Source organism: Geotrypetes seraphini, chromosome 3, assembly GCF_902459505.1.
Source record: "Geotrypetes seraphini chromosome 3, aGeoSer1.1, whole genome shotgun sequence".
Classification (NCBI taxonomy): Eukaryota; Metazoa; Chordata; class Amphibia; order Gymnophiona; family Dermophiidae; genus Geotrypetes; species Geotrypetes seraphini.
In genome coordinates this window covers 137,795,159-137,819,180 of record NC_047086.1, presented here as the reverse complement: position 1 = coordinate 137,819,180, position 24,022 = coordinate 137,795,159, and the positions used below count along the sequence as shown (strand labels likewise).

The following is a 24,022-nucleotide window of genomic DNA, read 5'->3' as shown; positions in this document are numbered from 1 at the left end:
CTGCTCCAACATTATGGAACTCTTTACCACAGCAACTCCGTGACGACCTTCATCTAGACAAATTTAAGATAAGCCTAAAGACTTTTCTATTTCGTGACGCCTTTGGCTACGTTTAGACTTACCTTAACTCTTCCTTCTTTTTCTTTTTTTTCTTTTCAGATCCCCTTTTATTTTACTTTTTTTTTCTCTTTCTCGTTCTACTCTCTATCTCTTTTTCTTATCTAAACTCAACCAACCGCTTTCATAAAGCGACCCATCCTATATGTTCTTTCCCCTTCCCCACTGTCTCCTGTTCTTCTTCAACATGTAACTTTTCCCTTCCCTTCCTTTTACCCTCACTCTCAAGTCTGTCCAGTCTTTGTTATTTATGTTCACATATTTATTTTTAATACCTAATATTTTATCTTATTTTTATCTTTTTTAGATTTATTGTAAACCGTCCAGATATTTGTTTGATGGTCGGTATATTAAAAAACCAATAAACTTGAAACTTGAAGGAAGAGGCGGCACGGGCCCAGGCAGGCCGGTGGAGGGCTCGCATCTGCCGGCCGATGCACCGCTGGACCACCAGGCAATGGGGGAGATTTGAAGAAGGACGGGACTGGGCGGGGGGGGGGGTGTTTTAAAAAGGGACGAGGGTTAAAAAAGGTACTGGAGGTGTTTTTAAAAGCCACGATCGGGGGGGAGGTGTTAAAAATTTATATCTTCGCTGCATAAGAAGCATCGACATTTCCATCCACGGAAAAAAAAGTGCGCGAAAAATATGGTATGTGCATGACCAAAAGAGCAGGACTTGGGTGTGATTGTACGTGATGATCTTAAGGTGGCCAAACAGGTTGAAAAGGGGAAGGTGAAAGCTAGAAGGATGCTATGGTGCATAGGAAGAGGTATAGCCAGTAGGAAAAAGGAGGTGTTGATGCCCCTGTATAAGACTCTGGTGAGACCTCATTTAGAATATTGTGTACAATTCTGGAGACCACACCTTCAATCTAATATAATAAAATGCTAGGCCGCGCATGCGCACTCCCATCTGCGTGCGTCCGTTTTCCGTGAGATGTAGGGCACCTTAGGTAGGAGTGCACATGCGCGCTTATGTCACCAGCCGCCGATGCCTCCACAAGCCGGGACCGCAGACAGCCGCCGATCTCTGTTCCTCCAGCGGGCGGGCGAGTGTCTTGGAGGAGAGGGATCGCCGGTGCTCAACGCCCCCACCGAGGAGCCCAGCAACTTTCCGCCCCGGCTCTTAAACTGTCCCGAGTCCTTTGCCGCCCCCTCCTTCCCGCGGGCCCGACTACCTACCCGGCGATTCAAGCAGCGTGTGCAGCAGTCTTCACACGCTGCTTCGGGGCCTTCTACTGCCCTGATTTGCTCTGCCGCGTCTCTGATTATGTCATCAGGGACGTGCCAGAGTAAATCAGGGCAGTAGAAGGACACGAAGCAGCGTGTGAAGACTGCTGCACACGCTGCTTGAATCGCCATGTGTAGTCGGGCCCGCGGGAAGGGAAAGGGGAGTAGAGGAAACGCTAATGCTGCTGTACAGGGAACTGGTGTGGGGGGAGGGAAATGGAGGGGGAGGGAATGCTGCTTCGGACAGACAGACAGAGGGAGGAAGGGAGATAGAAAGAAAAGAAGAAAGACACAGGGGCAGGGAGATACACAGAAAGACAAAGGGGACCAGGGACAGAGACAAGACAGAAAGAAAGACAGCGGGAGTCGCGTCAGGAGGGGTGCGGGATGCGGCAGAGGGAACTTTTCCAATGGGTGCGGCTGTCGGGAACCTCTGATCAGGGGCAGAGCAAGGTAAGTGTATCATAGGGATAAGAAGGAGGGGGGGAGAAAAAGGAAGGGTCGCCTACTGCTGGACAGGGGGAGAAGGAAAGAGGTGCTGATGGACAGGGGGGCTGAAGAAAAAGGAATGGAGGCCTAATGTTGGACAGGGGGAGAAGGAAAGAGGTGCTGCTGGACAGGGGGGAGGTAAAACAAAGGGAGAAGGGCTGCTGCTGCATAAGGAGAGCAGTGAAGGGGTGGTGGTGGACATAGGGGAGGTAAAAGGAAGGGAAAATGGACAGGGGAAGCAGGCAAGGGGTGGTGATGGACAGCCAAGGAAAAAGAAAGGCAGAAAGAAAGAAAGCGGCTAAGGAGAGAGAGAGAAAGAAATAAAGTCAGACAGACACACATATATTCTAGCACCCGTTAATGTAACGGGCTATAAGAGTAGTAAGATATAAAACAAGATGGAGTCAGTCCAGAGGAAGGCTGCTAAAATGGTGCGTGGTCCTCATCATAAGGCATATGGGGATAGACTTAAAGATCTCAATATGTATTCTTTGGAGGAAAGGCAGGAGAGGGGAGAAATTTAAATCACTTGAATGGAAGCTCTAGAATGAGAGAGCACAGGATGAAGTTAAGAGATGATAGTCTCAGGAGTAATCTAAGGAAATACTTTTTACAGAAAGGGTGGTAGATGCGTGGAACAATCTCCCGGAAGAGGTGGTGGAGACAAGAGACTGTGTCTGAATTCAAGAAAGCATGGAATAGGCATGTGGAATCTCTTAGAGAGGGAAAAAGATAATGGTTACTGCGGATGGACAGACTGGATAGACCATTTGGCCTTTATCTCCATCATGTTTCTATTTAAGAAGCACCAGTATGGCAAAAGATGACTTTAAGGGCATCTCATATAACGGTAAAAAATATGATCATGTTACTCCTTTTTTGATTAACTCACACTGGCTTCCAATTACCGTATTTTCACGCAAATAACACGCACCCGTATAAAACGCGCACACGTGTATAGCGCGCAGAAATCACGATGATAAGCACAAAAACTTTGGTATAACGCGCTCACGATTATACCGCGCATGCTGCCCGACTCTCCGTTCACCCCCCTGACTTCCGTGCACTGCCCCGCCTCTCCGTGCGCTGTCCCGACTCTCCGTTCAACCCCCCTGACTTCCGTGCACTGCCCCGCCTCTCCGTGCGCTGTCCCGACTCTCCGTTCACCCCCCCCTGACTTCCATGCACTGCCCTGACTTTCCGTGCGCTGTCCCGACTCTCCGTTCACCCCCCCTGACTTCCGTGCACTGCCCTGACTTTCCGTGCGCTGTCCCGACTCTCCGTTCACCCCCCTGACTTCCGTGCACTGCCCCGCCTCTCCGTGCGCTGTCCCGACTCTCCGTTCACCCCCCCCCGACGTCCGATTCATCCCCCCCCCCGGCAGGACCATTCGCACCCCCACCCCGAAGGACCGCCGACTCCCCGACAATATCGGGCCAGGAGGGAGCCCAAACCCTCCTGGCCACGGCGACCCCCTACCCCCACCCCGCACTACATTACGGGCAGGAGGGATCCCAGGCCCTCCTGCCCTCGACGCAAACCCCCCTCCCCCCCAACGACCGCCCCCCCCAAGAACCTCCGACCGCTCCCCCAGCCGACCCGCGACCCCCCCTGGCGACCCCCACGACCCCCCCACCCCCCTTCCCCGTACCTTTGGTAGTTGGGCCAGAAGGGAGCCCAAACCCTCCTGGCCACGGCGACCCCCTAACCCCACCCCGCACTACATTACGGGCAGGAGGGATCCCAGGCCCTCCTGCCCTCGACGCAAACCCCCCTCCCCCCCAACGACCGCCCCCCCCAAGAACCTCCGACCGCTCCCCCAGCCGACCCGCGACCCCCCTGGCGACCCCCACGACCCCCCCACCCCCCTTCCCCGTACCTTTGGTAGTTGGCCGGACAGACGGGAGCCAAACCCGCCTGTCCGGCAGGCAGCCAACGAAGGAATGAGGCCGGATTGGCCCATCCGTCCTAAAGCTCCGCCTACTGGTGGGGCCTAAGGCGCGTGGGCCAATCAGAATAGGCCCTGGAGCCTTAGGTCCCACCTGGGGGCGCGGCCTGAGGCACATGGGCCCAACCCGACCATGTGCCTCAGGCCGCGCCCCCAGGTGGGACCTAAGGCTCCAGGGCCTATTCTGATTGGCCCACGCGCCTTAGGCCCCACCAGTAGGCGGAGCTTTAGGACGGATGGGCCAATCCGGCCTCATTCCTTCGTTGGCTGCCTGCCGGACAGGCGGGTTTGGCTCCCGTCTGTCCGGCCAACTTCCAAAGGTACGGGGAAGGGGGGTGGGGGGGTCGTGGGGGTCGGCCAGGGGGGTCGCGGGTCGGCTGGGGGGGCGGTCGGAGGTTCTTGGGGGGGGACGGTCGTTGGGGGGGAGGGGGGTTTGCGTCGAGGGCAGGAGGGCCTGGGATCCCTCCTGCCCGTAATGTAGTGCGGGGTGGGGTTAGGGGGTCGCCGTGGCCAGGAGGGTTTGGGCTCCCTTCTGGCCCGATATTGTCGGGAAGTCGGCGGTCCTTCGGGGTGGGGGTGCGAGTGGTCCTGCCGGGGGGGGGGGATGTATCGGACGTCGGGGAGTCGGCCGGGCAAGAGGGCTTGGGCTCCCTCTTGCTCCGATCGTGGATGCGGGTGCGGGTGGGAGCGCGTGCGAGTGGTCGTTCGGGGTGGGGGTGCGAGTGGTCCTGCTGGGGGGGTGAATCGGGCGTCGGGCGGGGTGGGAACTATGTTTGAAAACTTTCGTATACCGCGCTCACGCATATAACGCGCGAGGGGTATGCGCGGTAGGTAAAAACGCGTATAACGCGCGCGTTATATGCGTGAAAATACGGTAACCACCGCATCACCTTTAAAATATTACTCTTAGTATTTAAAACTCTGTCCACCAATGAACCACAATTTATTAATAGAATGCTTATTCCTTATAATACACCACGCTCTCTCCGATCTACAATCCAAAAGCTCATAGTAGTTCCTTCCTTGAAAGTCATCGGAACCAGACGCCATGATATGTTCTCGGTGATGGCCCTGCAACTCTGGAACACTTTGCCTCAATATATAAGAGAGGAAAATGATCTCAGCCGTTTTAAAAATAACTTAAAAAGCTTTCTCTTTAAAGATGCTTTTAATCTTTAAATTATATTCAAATTGTAAAGTAGTTACCCTCCAGGATTATACTACTCCCTCCCTAATGTTTTTTTTCCATTTATGGTTCTTTTTTTCTACTTTAAAGCACTGATTTGTAACTTTATTCCTCCATTTCTTGTGTATCAATTAGTTTGTAAGTTTGTTGGTACAACCCATTATTTTTAAATTTTAAATAGTATGTCTAAATGTATGTTTATTTTTATTTTATTGTAACTCGCTTAGTAAATGTGAATAAGCAATTTATCAAATCAAAATAAAACTTGAAACTTGATATACAAGAACCTGATATGGGCATGTTTTGGCAACTGCTGCATCAGGAGATTAGCAAAATTGATAATCTTCAGAATCAAATACACGGCAATCTATACCTGTGGAAGGTGCAGAAGACAATGGTATACTTCTCCCTCTGAATCCGCGGTTTCAGCATCCGTGGATTTGGTTATTTGCAATTTTTTTCATCCATTTTAATTTTTTGGGATATTTTTAAGCCCTCTTAGACCCTCTGGGACCTTGCCTGGTGTTTAGCGAGTTTTGGGGGCAGGAGCAATCTTCCTATGCTCCTGCCCTGTGCAGATCACTCATAGGAAAAGGCTGCCGTGAGCTCCCGTCATAGTCTTGAGATCGCTCCTGCCCCAAGAACCCGCTAGACCACCAGGTAAGGCTTTAGGGATGCCGGGGGGAAGCGGGATGTGGGTCAGAACTGGCCCAAATATTATTCGTGGTTTTTTCATATTCGTGGGCCGGCTCTGCCCCTAACCCCCGTGGATACGGAGGGAGAAGTGTACTTTCCTTCCACCCTTCACCCCACCAACATCCATCAGACCCCTCCCCACACAGATCTTAGGAGGGGGTCTGTCTTGCTTCTAATGGAAAGCAAAAGTAATTCTCAGATCCACCTGCCTTATAGATACCCAAGTTCAAAATGGCACTTCTGGCAGTAGTTTTTCAATACTATTGCTAGGAGTCAAGCTACAAAATAAGGGCTGCATGATTGTATTGTAGAGGATACTCTTTTATTGTCATTTTCAAATCAATGTTTCCACTGGATATTCAGGCAAATGGACATGCACTCCTACACATTTAGTATTTTACAGAAGGTTCTACATTCAGCTGAGCCTTTGTAAAGTGCAGGGGGAATTGAGAATATTCTGACCTAGACTTCTCGATTCCCTATTTAAAATGGGCCTTAAAACATCATAGATTCAGACAAAGTTCTCAATTGTTCCATTGTGCACAAACCTCAAACATAACAATAGGTAATCATTCCAACAGTGTGAACAATCGCATGGGGTTTCTTCAATGCGCCTGCCCCAATATTCAACAAACCCCAAATTCAGCTGCAGAACTCCTCCTTCCCCTCCTTCAAGTCCCCGCCTCACTCCACAGTAGAACCAGTACTTAGGAGAATGCAAGTTTTCCAGATTTAAAATATGTGCCACTTCCAGAGAAAACTCTCCAACTTGTGGTGTTTCATGGCTGTCTGTTTATAAAGAACACACCTCTTCCAAGCTGCGGCCAAGACCAGTCTGGCAGCTCTCACCAATAATTTAGAGAAACAAATATCCCCTTATCTAGGTCAGGTTATATGGTGCAAAAACATACTTTCCACTGATGCACAAAGTTGCTTATCCAAGATTTGAGACAGCATTCTGAACACAGAGCCCCAAAACTCCCGAAGAAACATGCAATCCTACCACATATGTAATTATGTCCCCTCTTGTTCACAGTCTCTCCAACATATCCCAACATTATCTTCCCTCATCTTGGCAAACATACCGAGCAGAAGCAGAAGAGGTGGCAGGCCAGCAAAGGCAACACTGTGAACAGATTCAAATTGGTGAATTGGGCAGCACTAGTGCAGATGAGATTGGGTGCATGGCATGAGAGGATGGGTGCATGGCATGGAAGAGAGGATGGATGCATGGCATGTAATAGAGGATGACCCCAGCACTGACCACTTGTCTGAAACACTGCTAGAGACAGCACCCACTCGCGGGAGAAGATTCTGACCGCCTGACCCTTGAGAGTCTTTTGCAATTTCACCAGGGCCAACTGAATGGCACACAGTTCCAGCCTGCTGATCGATCATCTCTTCTGAGAGGGCGTCCTAGAAAATGACACAGTGGCAAAATTTGTCACCGTTCCTATTCCCGCAGATAACCATGGGAAACCATCTCCATGTCATTCTTTAAGGATAGAGGGAAGACTTGGAGTATGAATAGGCACAACCACTGACCCTCAAGCCTTGAATTGAAGAATGCTGGTGTAGAAGGACTAAGGTTGAGATAGACACTAAAGAATGACACAGGATTATTTCCTGCAGTTATCCGCAGGGACAGGAACGGTGATAAATTTGCCCGACATCAAACACCCCTGAATCAGATGATTGTTGCAATGGACTCCCCAGCCCCAGAGACTGGCGTCCATCATCACAACCACTCAGGAGACAATCCGTAGAGGCATGCCCTTTGATAGGGACTGATGCAAGAGCTACCAATCCATGCTGGCCCAAGCCTCCAGCATCCAGGGCATACATTTCTGTAACCCATCCACTCGTGGAGACCAGTGGGAGAGCAACGCATGCTGGAAAGGGTACATGTGGGCCCTCGCCCAAGGCACCACATCTAAGTGGCCGCCATGGATCCCAGGACTTGAAGACAATCCCACACCAACAGGGCTGACTTATTCAAGAGACAAGAAATCAGAGCACAGCTTCTGACTGCGTGCCTCTGGTAGATAAGATGTAGCCGACAGATATGTTGAACAGGACTCCCAGGTACTCCAGTGATTGAGTCAGCATTAAATACCTCTTGCGGTAATTTACAATCTAACCCAGCTCCTCCAGGACTCGGATCACCTGATCCACTGTACGGTGGCCCTCCAAAAACGAGGGGGCCCTGATCAGCCAATTTTTGAGGTAGGGATGCATCTGCAATCCCATCTCGTGCAGGTGAGCTGCTACCACAACCATCACCTTGGTAAAGGTATGAGGAGCTGTTGCCAGGCTGAAAGGTAGAGCTGAAAATTGGTAATGATTTTCCAGGACATGAAACCTGAGAAACTTCCTGTGATCCGGGAAGATGGGAATATGCAAATAGGATTCTGTCAGATCCAGAGAGGCTAGAAACTTCCTCGAAGCTACAGACGTTATGACAGGAAACAGTTACTCTGTCAATGGAGGGAGTAAATAGTGGAGTGCCGCAGGGATCTATTCTAGAGAGTTGCACGAGGACAGAAATCAAACCCATCCCCGCCTGGCCCTGCTGAAATCAAACCTGTCCCCATCTGTACTTGTGGAAATGGGTTTGATTCTAGCGTGGACGTACGGGGATGGGCTTGATTCCAATGAGGAAGGTTTGATTTCTGTCCCCGCACAACTCTCTAGTTAGATCCCTGCAGCACTCCTCCATTGAGAAAAATGGTCATTTAACCCTACCTTCTGTTTTCTGTCCAATAATCAATTTCTAATCCACAACTGAACATTGTCTTCTATCCCATGACTAATTTTCTCAGGAGCATCTCAAGAAATTCCTGAAACAGCCCTAACTTCAGAAAAGAAAGAAATAAAAACTACACTCTTCAAGAAATTCCTGAAACAGCCCTAACTTCAAACTTACCGTTCTTTCTCCCCCCCCCCTCTTCCCACCACACAGAAACTACATAACCTACTCTTTACCTCTCTAGAAAGGACAAATGTTCTTCCATTGTAACCCAACGTTTTTCATCTCTTTTGTAATCCGCCTTGAACCGCAAGGTAATGGCGGAATAGAAATCTCTAATGTAATGTAATGTAAATTTGTTGAAAGCTTTCTGAAAATCTAAACAGACTATGTCAACCAGCTCACCCTTATCCATATGTTTATTCACACCTTCAAAGAAATGAAGCAAATTGGTGAGGCAAGCTATCCCTGTGACATTCAATATGAAGTATAAGCATGCAGTACCAATGGGTCCTGTAAAACTATAGGCCTCACATGGTTCAAAATAAAGACTGCTGAAGAAAAACAGAGTGCAGCTCTCCTCCTGCTATCATGAGAGGATCAAAATGTGAGGCTGAAGCACAGCACTCATGGTAGTTGCTCCAGTTTGAATCCTACAGGATGATCCCTCTATTACTCCCCCATCAACTGGATTTCTGGTGCTAGTCTCTCACAATAAGCATGATCCCTTCTGGAACATTAACCAACAAACTCACCTGTATACCTCAAAAATCATTTGTTGTCAATGGAGAACACGATTATTATCTGAATTCCTTACCTCATACTCAGCTTCCTCGTCCACTGATTTGGAGGCATTTTTGTCTACTACATCAGCCACCACTGGCTCAGGGGTGGTGGCTACAGTGGGAGATGCTGGATCTGTAGGCTGTTGTGAGACAGGGGGGCTTGTTTCCTCCTCTTTCTGGGGATCCACTATTGTGGTTTCTTCTACTGCATTCATGCCTACAACAAGCTTCTGCTTCTTCTCAGCCTGCCAAGAGAAAAAATAAGAATAAATTGTATAGCATTAAATTCCTTTTAACTTCTAGGACCATGCCATGTAATGCCTTCTACTGGGGTGGTGGAACCAATGTGCTTTGAAAGTTCACAAAAAAGAGATTACTTTTTAGGAAAAAACATTGTACTTTCTTGTAGGTAGGTGACTACAGTCTAGAGCAGTGTTTCTCAACTTGGTCCTAGAGTAGTTCCTTGCCAGTCAGGTTTTCAGGATATCCACAATGAATATGCATAAAACTTGATTTGCATATACTGCCTCCATTATATGCAAATTTCTTTCATTCATATTCATTGTGGGTATCCTGAAAACCTGACTGGTAATGGGGTACTCCAGGATCGAGTTGATAAACACTGCTCTAGAACACCGAGTCCACTGTATGCAAATCTATCTCATGCATATTCATCATGGATAGCCTGAAAACCTGAATGGGTTGGTATGTCCCAAGGACTGTTTTGAGAATCTTTAGTCTCAAGATTTAGGATCTATCCTTGGAAATTCAAAGTAGTCACATTTATGCATGCTTGAGCACAGACACAGATGATTTCTATTATATAGCATGGCCAGCAGGTAAATCATATTTGTATTTTATGGTACTGCTGCTTGAACAGAATTTTGCTCCTCGTGTCACACATCCCAGATTTAGGAGCACTAGCTGCATTCATCTTGATCACAAACACACCTGTTGAAATGTGAATAAATGAACTCAAATCTGTCAGTAGTTATCTATAATATAAACTAATGCTACATATATTTAGTCAGTCTTATTATTGGCAAACATTTGTAAAAATGATAAAAAGAAAGGAAATCCCTGTTGGAGTTTGAAGTAGCTATCCTCACTGAATACTAAATGACAAAAATACTATACATACTGTATACTTGGGAGGCCTTACTGTTCCCAACAGCATGAAGATTCTGACAAGCAGTGAAAAATTACAGTCAGATACTGTTCTATATAACTAAAGAATAAAACAGCTATGATATTTTCTTTGCCAGAGTTGAAATACACATTGGATGGCAGCATTTAAAGATTTTCAAAACATAGCTGTAGGGCATAATCTCTCCTGAAAGCTGGTTTCATATTTGGATTTTAGATTTACTTACTCATCTTCCTAAAAAGAAATTAGGTTGTTACCTTGATAAGATATTTTCTAGTAGATAGAAATGGTATGCTGAACCTTAGGGTACAGCACTCTGTCAATTCTCCCAAGCATACTGCAGAAAGATATCAATCATAGCTTTTAAAACCTCCTCCTCCCAGGAGTCTGCTGCCCCCTTCAGTTTGTTCCAAAGCATGCAAGAGCTCTAAAGTAAAAGTCAGGAGAAGGAAAGACATAGGGAACTCCCTGAAACCAAGGTTCTGATCGTCTCATATAACATTATAATGGTCAATGAAACTGTAATGTATAAATGAATGAACATTACCACTGAACAGTAAAACACATCAAATAAAAAGAAACAGTTTGAACATTAGTAGAGCTCAATTGTCTCTTTAGATTCTATTTATAAACTGATTCTGAGCCCAAAGACTGATTGGTAGAGAAGTCTTAGCTATGGAGAGGACAATGAAGCATAAGTCAGAAAAAAGCACATCAGAAATGATGGGGGGGGGGGGAGGGAGTCAGCATACTATTCCTATCTACTGGAAAATATATTTTCAAGGTAAGAACCTAATCTCTTTTTCCAGTGCAATAGGAATGATATGCTGATCCTTAGAGACCTACCTAAGCAGTCCCCGAAATCCTGGGTGGGAGAGATAAACTTTCTTTCAGTACTGAGGATCCAAAAGCAGAATCCTCTTGCGCTGCCACATCCACCCTATAGAATTTAGTGAGTGTGTAGGGAAGCCCTCTCTTCCTATAGCTGGCTCAGTGTTGGGAGGGTGGCAACACATGATATACCAACTGCAGCAGTCATGTATCTAAGTACTATGGGTTGGAGAAAGACCTGGTGACCTACCCCATAAAACTTTCACCATGAAACTCTATGGATCAGAATCAATATGCTTCAAATATGGTGCTTGACAGTGGGTCCCCCAAGCTGGCCAACAAAAGAATCACAAGGTGCGTACAGAGCCCCCAATACATCAATCCATCCGCATCGGAGAGAAACCTCTGAATGTGACCATCATCCAAGTCTATGCACCAACAGAAGACTCATCCGAGTAAGACATTGGGGACTTCTATGCCCAGGTCCAATATGCACTCAATAGAACCCCAAGAAAGGACATCATTTACATTATGGGCAACTTCAATGCCAAAGTTGGAGAAGGAGAGGATGCAGGAGTAGTTGGCAGGCATAGCCTAGGGGAAAGGAATGAAGCTGGGGACTACCTTGTGCAGCTCTGACAAGAGAACAAGCTTAGAATCACCAACACCTTCTTCATTCAGCTGAAGTGGTGCCTCTACACTTGGACATCTCCAAATTGATTACATCGTATGCCAGCAAAAATGGAAGGGATCAATTTTCACAGAAAAAATACTACCAGGCGCAAACTCTGAATCTGATCTGATCACCAACTCCTTGTAGCCAAAGTCAGGATCAGACTATGCAAGATCAAGCACCCAGACATACAGAGGAAGTTTGATGTCAGTGAGATCCTTGTGCAGTATGCAATTGAAGTAACATGTTCAATCTGCTCAGGCAGGAAGGAGGAGCCCAGACGAATTGTGGACAGAGATCAAAGGAATCACCACTGAAACTGCTTAAAAGCATGTGCCATACAAAAAGTCAGTATGTTGTAGGAATTGGTTAATTGCAACTACCCTCAAAATCACTAATAAGAGAGAGGCAAAGGCTAAGCGCAGGTTGAATAAGGTGAGGCGACTCAATGCTGATTTCCAAAAAGCAGCCAGGAAAGACAAGAACAACTTCCTGAATGCTCGATGGATGAACCTTGAAGAAGCCTATGAGAAGGGCCACACCAAGGAATTATTCATCATGGTGAAACAAGTGAAAAAGTCTCGCTCAGCGTGCCAATCAACCATCAAAGACTGTGATGGGAATGAAATTAGTGCTCAGCAGGACATCAAGCAGAGATGGAAAAAAAAATACACAGAGGAATTATACAACAGCACCGGCCCCGACTACTCTGAAGAGCTTGGGGGTCAAGAGGAAGCAGAACCAGACCTACTGGAAAGTGAAGTGGATTGGGTGCTGAGGCAGTTGGCAAACAACAAAGCACCTGGCATTGATAGAATCACTTCAGAGCTCCTCAAACCAGTCTCACGAGCCACACTGACAGCACTCTGCCAGATCTGGAGGACCTGCACATGGCCAAAGGACTGGAAAAAATCAATTTTTATCCCACTGCTGAAGAAAAGTGATGCCAGGGACTGTACCAACTATAGAATGATCGCCCTGATGCCCCATGCCAGCAACATGTTTCTAAAGATCATCAAGAGACGCTTGGGCAACATTCTTGATCGAGAACTTCCTGATGCCCAAGCTGAATTCCATAAGGGCAGAGAGACCTGTGATCACATCACAAACTTGAGATGGATCATAGAAAAGGCAAGGGAATATGAAAAGAAGCTCTACCTGTGCTTCATTGATTATATATAGATGCTGGACCTGTAAGTAGAGGGGAAAGGGGTGAGAAGGAAACCCAGGCCAGAAATGGGGGTGATAAGGAAGAGATGCTTGACTGTAGAGAGAGGGTGAGATGGACCCGCAAGTGGGGGTGGGGGGATGGTAGAGTGAGGAAGAGAGAGTGACCAAGACCAGAAAGGGGATAAGAAGGGAGGACGATATTGTTAGCCAGTGGAGAGGGGAGAGAGATGCCAGACTACAAGGGTCAAGGAGGGGATTCAGGGTGCAAATAAGAAAATGGAGGGATTTAAACTGCAGCTGGAGTGAGAGAGGGAACTGAGGAGGCTGGAACCTGAGAAAGGAAAATACAGGAAGGAATTATAGGTCTCAGGATAAGAAAGAATTCTATACAAAATGCTACAAATAAACTTTAAGAAGGAGAAATTAGGTTCTTACCTGCTAATTTACTTTCTTTTAGCTTCTCCAGACCGGTATAGGAAATCTTACAAGCGGGATATATATCTCATCATGACCAGCAGGTGGAGATAGAAACAAAATTGAGGAATAGTACATAATAGGTACTTTCCCCTATTCCTATCAGTCTGCTGAATAGCCAAGCAAAACTAAGAACTTGAAACAGAAATAAACAATACTCCGAATAGGAGTAATAACTAACATACACCCAAAAGCTGTTGGAAAATGCAGGAGAGATACCAGAAAGAAAATGTTCCCACAGCTCGCCAGCTAAGCCAGCCGAGCCACAGCCACTGTTTTTCAATTCTTCCCGGCCCTAGAAAAATACTAGATCCGCAGAAAAACCAAAATCTGTCCACACAACAGCCACAAGAACACGACAATAGACAGGGTGGGGACCTATACCGGTCTGGAGAAGCTAAAAGAAAGTAAATTAGCAGGTAAGAACCTAATTTCTCCTTCTTTAGCAATCTCCAGACCGGTATAGGAAATCTTACAAGCGGGACGTACCAAAGCAGTCCCCATCATGGGTGGGATCCCCGAAGGGCCGACACCAGAACACTCTCACCGAACACCGCATCCCGACATGCCTGAACGTCCACCCGGTAGTGTCTGACAAAAGAATGCAAGAAAGACCAAACTGAAGCCTTAGAAATGTCCACTGGAGGCACTAGTGAAGACTCAGCCCAAGACGCCGCCTGACCCCAAGTGGAATGAGCCTTGAGAAATTCCGGAACAGGCTTGTTCTGAAGAAGATATGTGGACGCAATAGTTTCTTTAATCCAATGCGCAATGGTAGCCCTAGAAGTGCCATCCCCCCTACGAGGACCTGCCAGAAGGACAAAGAGATGATCAGATTTCCTGAACTCCTGGGTTCTCTGCACATAACAGCGAAGAACCCGACCGACATCTAACCTGCGCAACTGCTTCTGCTCAGAAGATCCCTCCCGACTACCCAACACCGGGAGGACCATTGCCTGGTTGACATGAAAAGGAGAAACTACCTTTGGCAGAAAAGAAGGAACAGGCCTCAACACTACCCTCTCCCTAGAAAACTCCAGGAAGGGAGACCTACAAGAGAGAGCCTGCAGCTCCGAAACACGTCTAGCAGAAGTAATAGCCACCAAGAAGACTGCCTGAAGAGTAAGGTCCTTCAACGAGCAAGCACCCAAAGGCACAAAAAGGGGGGACGCATCAGCCCAGACAGAACCAGATTCAAATCCCAAGAGGGAACAGACGGCCGCACAGGAGGCTTGAGCAATTTGGCCGCCCGCAAGAAGCAAACGACATCTGGAATGGCAGTCAACCGCTGACCTCGTAACAACCCCCGGAAAGCCGCCAGCTGAACCCAGAGAGAAGACCGAGCCAGGCCATCCTGCAAGAACTCCAAGATGTTAGGCAGAGAAGCGCGAAAAGAGACCACTCCACACGCCCCACACCAGTCCTCAAAGATACACCACAACCGCACATAAGCCCGAGATGTAGAAAGACTCCAAGACTCCAAGAGAGTGGAGATTACTTTATCTGAATATCCCTTCTTACCTAGGTGTTCCCTTTCAAGAGCCAAGCCGTAAGACAAAAGGGACCCGGATCAAACATGGGAATGGGACCCTGAGACAGCAGATCAGGCGAAAGAGGCAGAGGATCTGACACCGGATGCCGCAACAGATCCGCATATCACGGGACGTGGGGGCCAATCCGGAGCCACCAGAACCACCAGGCCTGGGTGACGAACAATGTGGAGAAGAACTCTGCCCACTAATAGTCACAGAGGGAACACATACAACAGCCCCTCCGTTGGCCATGGTTGAACCAGAGCATCCAGACCCTCAGCCTGACCGTCTCTGCGACAACAGAAGCAGTGAGGGGTTTTGGCGTCGACACTTGTGGCCATCAGGGGCTGACCACAAGACTGCACTATCAACTGAAAGGCCACGTGACTTAGCACGTGATGACTGAGGAAGTCCGCCTGAACATTCTCCACTCCAGCTATGTGGGAGGTCGAGAAGTCCTGAAGGTAGGACTCTGTCCAGACCATGAGCAGAGCACCTCCTGCACTACCTGAGTGCTCTTGGTGCCCCCCTGACGATTGACATAGGCCACCGCTGTGGTATTGTCTGACAGAACTCTGACTGACTTGCCAGACAAGAAGGAGCGGAAGGCTAAAAGCGCCAGACGGACGGTTCTGGTTTCCAGCACATTGATCGACCAGGACACCTCCTCTTTGGACCAGGTGCCCTGAGCTGAGTGACCTAGACACTGAGCTCCCCAACCGAGAAGACTGGCATCTGTGAGAAGCACAGTCCACTGTGATTGATCCAGTCTCGTCCCTTGAACGAGAGGTCTGGAGCTACCAACAAAGACTGCAGTGCGCCAAGCCTCAGAGGAACAGAGAGATCCAAACTGTGCCTCTTGGGAGACCACCTCCGAAGCATACTGAATAGGACACATGTGGGCCCATGACCACCTTATGTCTAGGGAAGCCGCCACTGACCCCAAGACTTGGAGGAAATCCTGCACCCAAAGGCACTGGGACGCCATAAGCAGGCGAATCTGAGATTGCAATTTACTGACCCAGGCCTCTGGAAGGAAGCCCTTCTCCAAGGAGGTGTCGAACAAAACCCCAAGGTACTCCAGACGCTGAGATGGGACCAACCAACTCTTGGAAAGATTGACCACCCATCCCAGTGACTGCAGAAACTCTACCACCCGAGCCGTAACCTAGATGCTCTCCTGCAATGATTTCACCCGAATCAACCAGCCGTCCATGTAGGGATGTACCAGAATGCCCTCTGTCCTCAAGGCCGCTGCGACGACCACCATAACCTTGGTGAATGTCCGGGGAGCCGTGGTCAGGCCAAAAGGAAGCACACAGAACTGATAGCGCTGACCCAAGATCGCAAAGCGAAGGAAGCACTGATGGGAGGCCCAAATTGGAACATGCAGGTAGGCCTCCATCAGATCAAGAGAAGTCAGGAACTTCCCCGGCTGAACTGCCAGAATGACAGACCACAGCATTTCCATGCGAAAAGAGGGAATTTTGAGAGCCCTGTTGACCCCTTTTAAATCTAAGATGGGCCAAAATTAAATTGAGTACCTGCCGGTGCCGCACTCCTGAAAGGGTACTGGAACAACTGCTTTGAGATAGAGCAAGCATTGAAGGGTCTGGTAAAAGGCCTGCGTCTTCCATGCCGCCTGACACGGAGAGGCTAGAAAATGATCTAGCAGAGAGCGGGCAAACTCCAGAACATAACCTCCAGGAAGCACTGATCGGACATGATCTCAGCTCACTTGGGGAAAAACTCATGCAGCCAGACACCCACCGGAAACAAAGGGGGCGCTGGCAAAGAGTCATTGGGCAGGAAGGATTCCCAGCCCCACCGATGGGCCCCCCGAAAGGACTGCATATGCTGATAAAAACGACCCCGGGAAAAACCCGAAGCCAGGAAAGTAGCAGCCCCATGCCCAGGGTGGTATTTGCAGAAGTTCTGCAGACGCCCATGGGCAGTGCCACCCCGAGACCCACCCCGAGACCTGGGCGGGTACAGTCCTTAGGCAGGAAGGGCACCTTAGAATCCATCAGAGTCTGAACCAACTTATCTAAATCCTCTCCAAGCAAAAAAGACCCCCGAAAGGGAAATTTAATAAGCTTAGTTTTGGATGCGGCATCTGCCGACTAAGTGTGAAGCCACAAGGTACGTCGCTCGGCCACTCCAAAAGCCATAGATTTGGCAGACGTCCACACCAAGTCATAGAGAGCATCCGAGAGGAACGAGGCAGCCATCTCAATCTTTGCCACCTCCTGATCCACCAAGGACCAGTCATCAGACTCACGATCTATGCAATTTTTTCTTTAAGAATGTTACTTCAATAAGTAGCACTGCAAATAAAATTTAAAAAAGTTTGCAACCTTCTGAACGTTCTACTATGGTTTCTGTCAAGTTTTGTCCCATGCAGGAACCTAACCCTGTTTTTCCTATAGGATCCATTATTTACTTTCCGCAGTTTTGAGGAGCCACATGTATGGCTAGAATCTAACAGGAAGGAGTGGTGTAGTGGTTAGAGCTACAGCCTCAGCACCCTGAGGTTATGGGTTCAAATCCTGCACTGCTCCTTGTGACCCTGGGCAAGTCACTCAATCGTCCATTGCCCCAGGTATGTTAGATTGTGAACCCACTGGGACAGATAGAGAAAAATGCTGATTGTACCTGATTGTAAACCGCTTAGATAACTTTGATAGGTGATATATAAATACCTAAAATAAATACATACAGTATTCTATTTTCCCTTAGACACAATGTCTCATTATTCACGAATTTGCAGGATTTTGGGGAACCATACTGCCACAAATAGCAATACTGTACATTTCCTGATTTAGGTACTAATATTTATAAATGATTGCATCCTACCCACTGTATATATATGCCTGATGACTGATAAGAATCTACAAATTCAGGCAACTCTTAGGAAATGGTGTACACAAACTTTAATAAAAGATAGCTACACCGTTTCCCCGAAAATAAGCCCTAGCATGATTTTTAAAGATGCTCCTAATATAAGCCCTACCCCAAAATAAGCCCTAGTTAAGATCATCCCCCAAAGCCCCCCCTCAAAAAAATGTTCCCAACACTCCCTGACTCCATCCCTGACACTAGTGCTGCCTGATTTGCTGAAAAAAATCAGACTTGTCAGTTCAGCACCCCCCATCCCTGCTGCTTTAGGAGGTCTCGGAGCAGAGGTATGTCAGTCTCATGATGGGAGGGTCGGTGGGGTTCTGCTGCACAAGGGGACAGGTGAGAGGGGAGGAATGATGCTGCAAATGGGGGGGGGGGGAGAAAGGAAAGAGGAAGAATTGGGGTAGAAGAGAGGAAGGGAAAGATGATTGTTGTACATGAAAAAAATAAGACATGATCCCTGAAAATAAACCCTAGTGCATTTTTTGGACCCAAAATTAATATAAGACACTGTCTTATTTTTGAGGAACACTGTATTTCCAGCTTACAAATGGATACAAAAGACCTTAGAAACAGATGGGTGCATTTTGGGGGGAAATCAATAGACCCTTTTTAAGCTGTGGGGATGTCACAATTATCATATTTCTTGATGCACAGGAGTCTCTGGCCCCCATACAAAAGGAGAAGAGCGGGATTAAAATCTTGCAAATAGCACTGGCAGATTGAAGATTTATCACAACTTTTCTGGCTAGATATTTGGAAAATAGTTCAGGAAATGAAGGTGTGAAAAAGCATCATTAGACATTATTCTGAGATTGTGAAAAAGCATCATTAGACATTATTCTGAGATTGCTTCACCCTGATTTCGTCAATAATGTAATTACTATTAAATATTCTTCTTTCCAAGGTATCCAGATGGTCCTTTCAAATTGGAAATGGGTGATAACCCTAAACAGCACTTTTTGGTGGAATAATGTCTGCTTGATTAAACAATTTGAGTTTCAAGCAACTGACTAGACTAATTTATACTCTAAAATTATAGGCATTTGCTTTCAGTTGAACAATATATTCAGCATAATATTTATGTTTTCTCCCAACCGATTGTTTGTTTACGTCCTGTTATTAATGTTTATTTACTTTTTTCTAAAAATGTAATTAAAAGGTGTGAAAAAAGAAGGGTGAGAGAGAGAACTTTAAATAACAAACTTCTGCCACCCAGTGTGTGTTGTTAATTGTATTTTAAGGAACTGTGCTAGCCAGTTTTGAAACCATTACTTGCCATGCAATCAGCTGCAGAAGTGGCAAGGAGTCGGTAATCATTTAAAATAATGCCCCGTTTCAACATTTTTGAAAAATGCATCTTTTTTTAACATAGGCAGATTTACATGTATATGTGTGTATGTATGTATATATATATATATATAATGCAAGGAACCATTTGGTGGTTCAGAAATATAAACAGTGGACCAATGATGCCATATGACTAAGAAGTTTACCCTGCCAAGAAAAGCAAACTACATGCCAATCAGAAGTTATCAGGACAATTCCAACCACTTTGATACTTTAAACCGAAGAGCTCCACATGAAAGTTTCTATTTGTTTTAAAAAAATATATACAGTATTCCAGTAGAAAATTATACGACTCCTTATTCACTGAAGGAATATAAGGAGCACTACAGCATACTCAAACACACCTAACTGCCATAACTTTTGGACTTGCAGTGTATACAGTATATGTATCCACCTGTACTGTTTCAGCATCACTTTTTTCTTCTATTGTTTTATCCACAGTTGGTTTCCTAATGTAGCCTCCAGGATTTGATTTACTCTAATCTATGCCCCACAATGAACAGTAAAACCTTGGATTGCAAGTAACTTGGTATGCAAGTGTTTTGCAAGACAAGCAAAACATTTTATTAAATTTTAAACTTAATATACAAGTAAGGTCTTGCAATACAAGTACATACAGCATACACACATCACATCATCACAACTTCTCTCTCTCTCTCTGACACTGCAGGAGTGTAGTGACTGCTCTAAATAAGCAAGGTCTTGCAATACCAGAACATACAGTATTTTGTATTTAAAAGTTTTGGGGTTGTGGAGTTTCCATTATTTCTTATGGGGGAGAGTGTGGCGCTGCTCCTTGTGACCCTGGGCAAGTCACTTAATCCCCCCATTGCCCCAGGTGCATTAGATAGATTGTGAGCCCACTGGGACAAAAACAGAAAAATGCTTGAGTACCTGAATAAATTCCCCTGGGAGAACGGTATTAAATAAATAAAAATATGAGTGTTATACTGTTATATAGTGATATACTATGTTTTGGATTACAAGCATATTTTTGGAACAAATTATGCTTGCAAATCAAGGTTTTACTGTATTGCCTAAAAAAATCAGTTCTGAAAAAAAAAAAAAAATTAGTGCTCAGCGCTATTCTATAAATGCCACTCCAAGATAGGCACCATTTATAGAATAGTGCCCGGAACCACACCTAACTATGAGCATGGCCATTTACACCAACTGAAATATGGTGTAAATCCCCATGTCTAAATTGTACAACATGGATCCTCCTTATTCTAAATTCAAGGAATGCCCCAATACACCCATGACCTTGCATTTCTAAGTGTAAAATTTTAAACTAATTAACACCAATAATTGCTCATTAAGATCCTAATGCTAATTGGCTTCTTATTCAATTAAATTGCACAATTTGTACCACTTTTTTTTTTAAATAGAATTCGGGGGAGGGGGCCATGCTTCCCCTACTAGTTTGCTTCTGGCCTAGCAGTAATGGAACAGAAATTAGTGGAGAGCCCTTACGTTTCAACACCTGGACTAGATAGTGATCGCTCGTTACAGCCACTTAAAAAAACAAGATGTTGGCCAGTAATTTGCTCTTTTTGATTGATAAGAAAAAAGAAAGGAAAGCTATCATGCACCTTTAATCACCATAATCAGAACCAGATACAGCTTCGATTCTCTCGGTCCAGAACATGCGGTTTGATCCTTTCCCGAGTTTTCTCTAAACAGAGAGGCCCAAAGCCTTATTCTTCACAAAGTACTAGTATAGCGATTACCCATCTGCCCTTCTAACACCAGAACCAGCAGTCTGAACCGGAGAGCCCACTTAAACATAATACCAGTAAATAAATAAAAAGCAGGCCAAATCTAACTCAATAAGTACAAACTACCAAAGGGGGGTGGGGAGAATAGTTTCCGAGATCAGAGGGCCTTTTACAGAACTAAGATTTCTGGATAAAAATCTGTAAAAAAATTTTTTTTTAAAAAAATGCAATTATTTGCTGGCACTGTCTCTTTTAAACTGCACGCAGTTCTACCGTCTCTAGAGCCTTTCATTTTCATCGAAAACTTTTTTTGTGTGTTTGAACATTTAGAGCGGCAAGTCCTGAGCTCATGAGGAAGGTCTCCCAGAGGTGCCTCAGAGAGCGGAAGAGCCAACCAGCACAGATCTGCCGACTGCTGGGCTTCTATAGCAACTCCAGCTCCCTCTAACCACCCAAAAAAAAAATAAAAAAAACTCCTTAGTCAGCACTCTGCCTACTCATGCACACACACACACACACACTCTCTCTCTCTCCTTTTCCCTACACACAATAAACAAATGCACCCACCATATTTCCCCGCTCTTCCACTTAAAATAAGAATCTAGGAAGGTTAAGGGACATACCCATAAAGCCTGGTGCTGCAGGCCACGTACAATCCACACAGGTGTTTTCTCACCCCCCCCTCTCCCCTTCTCTCTGGATGTTGCAGCATGGGAGGGAGGGGGAGGGGAAGGGGAAGGGGGACCTGAAAATGTTCTTTGTCTAGGAACTCAGGCTCATGTGACCCGAGCTGTACTGTCTGGTTGGCTGCGAAGGGCAAGGAGAGGGTGGGCTTGCAAGCATACACTGGCCAGGCGCCAAGGCTCTCTCTGGCTGCGACTGTACTTTGGCTGAAACCTTTCCTCAAACCCCCACCCCCCCTCCCAGTGCCTCTATCTTCTGAGATAACCAGCTGGCTCCAAGCCATCAGAGATAGTCTGAGCCAGTTCTGGGTTTACCCCAGTGGCAGTTCATGCAATCTAGTGTAATAGTCCCTTCACCTAAATGTCCAGAAAGAAAAGTCAACAAACGCAGGCAATTAATGTTGAAGTGACAAAACAGAGATTTAGTTTTCCAAACTCACGACTTTGGATATGAGGTAATAGAACTACCTCCTTACCACGCTAACGCATCAATCCTTCCCTGTGATTCACTTACATTTTTTGGCAAATGTTATTTTTTTGGCACTGACCTGCTTATTCTGTTTAGACCTGAGAAAGCAATTGTCAGCCATGATAAAGTTATTTAAGAGAAATCTAATAAAAAGGTACCACCTTAAATATAGTTTCTAGTACAATAGATGTGTCATTCTGGATGGTAGGGTCAGTGACGTACCTAGCATATGTAACACCCGGGGCCCATCATTTTTTGACACCCCCCCCCCCATCTATATGAAAAATATGATTTTTAGTAACAATCCACATATCTCACGCACAACAAGAGTGTACCTACAAAAAAGCAGCATATTAAACACTGCAGTGAGCACTAGAACACCAACACATACATTGTAAAAGATCCTGTACAGTCAATGCTATCAGAAAGCCATGTCCCTTTCATACACACAGACAGATACACCCTCACCCAATATGGCATAATCACAAACTAAAAATAGAAATATGTAGACAAAAGTTAAACTGAACTGCCAAGAAACCAGACTCTGCATACAATGCAACACTACAACACCACAAAAACAGTAATACATGTCCTCTAATACTATGCAAAATATAAAGACAGTAGATGTAAATTTGAAAAAACCAGTGGCGTACCTAGGGGGGGGGGCGTGGGGGGCGGGCCGCCCCGGGTACCAGCCCTAAGGGGGTGTTCCCGGCCTTGCCGTTCAGTCCCCCGCCACCCCCGAAGGACCGCTCGCCCCCCTGGCCTCCCCGCACCACCTATGAACAGCCGCAGCAGGATCGCGAAGTCAGCGTCAGCATCCCTGCGCTGCTTCCTGCGCCGCAATCCCGCCCCTCCTCTGACGTCAGAGGAGGGGCGGGACCGTGGCGCAGGAAGCAGCGAGGGATCGCTGACGCTGACTTCGCGATCCTGCTGCGGCTGTTCATAGGTGGTGCGGGGAGGCCAGGGGGGCGAGCGGTCCTTCGGGGTGGGTCGGGGCATCAGGCCTTCAGGGTGGGGCGGGCGGGCAGGCAAGCAGGCTTTCAAGGGGGAGGGGGGTGACAGGCAGGCAGGCAGGCCTTCAAGGGGGGACAGGCCTTCGGGGGGGGGGTGCAGACCTTCAAGGGGTGCAGGCCTTCAAGGGGGGCAGGCAGGCCTTCAGGGGGGTGCAGGCCTTCGGGGGGGGTGTAGGCCTTTGGGGGGGTGCAGGCCTTCAAGGGGGGAAAGGCAGGCAGGCCTTCAAGGGGGGGACAGGCCTACAAGGGGGGGGGACAGGCCTTCAAGGGGGGGTGCAGGCCTTCAAGGGGGGTGCAGGCCTTCAAGGGGGAGACAGGCCTTCAAGGGGGGGAAAGGCAGGCAGGCAGGCCTTAAAGGGGGGACAGGCCTTCAAGTGGGGGACAGGCCTTCGGGGGGGTGCAGGCCTTCGGGGGGGTGCAGACCTTCAAGGGGGGGACAGGCAGGCAGGCCTTCAAGGGGGGGGACAGGCCTACAAGGGGAAGGGACAGGCCTTCAAGGGGGGTGCAGGCCTTCAAGGTGGGACAGGCAGACCTTTAAGGGGGGACAGGCCTTTGGGGGGGGACCATGATTTAGAAGTACACGGAGGGAAGGGGGTGTTCAAAGAGACATGCATATGCCAAACTTTGGGGGGGGGGAAGAAATAATGGGTCTGAAAATAGAGGAGAGGGAGAGAGATGATGGACCATGGGATTTAGGGAGGGAAGGAACAGAAAGGGAGAGAAATTGGACACAAGGGATGGTGTGGAGGAGGGATAGAGATACTGGATAGGAGGGTAATTAGGAAAAGAAATGGAGAGATGGTGGACTCTGGGATGGTGGGGAAGGAGGGAGAGATGCCGGATGAAAGGGTATTTAAG

At 47.2% G+C, this 24,022-nt stretch overlaps 1 protein-coding gene across 4 annotated transcripts in view; it reads right to left on the bottom strand.

Moving 5' to 3' along the window:
* Positions 1–24,022, bottom strand: part of DNMT3A (DNA methyltransferase 3 alpha) — a 660,717-nt gene that overhangs the window by 148,520 nt on the left and 488,175 nt on the right. For 3 of the 4 annotated variants that reach the window (XM_033935457.1, XM_033935458.1, XM_033935459.1), the window contains one exon: positions 9,233–9,445. In XM_033935457.1, the coding sequence (XP_033791348.1) occupies positions 9,233–9,445 (213 nt within the window). Of the gene's footprint in view, positions 1–9,232; positions 9,446–21,619; positions 21,765–24,022 lie in introns of those variants that run through there. The other variant, XM_033935460.1, reaches the window with a different exon arrangement.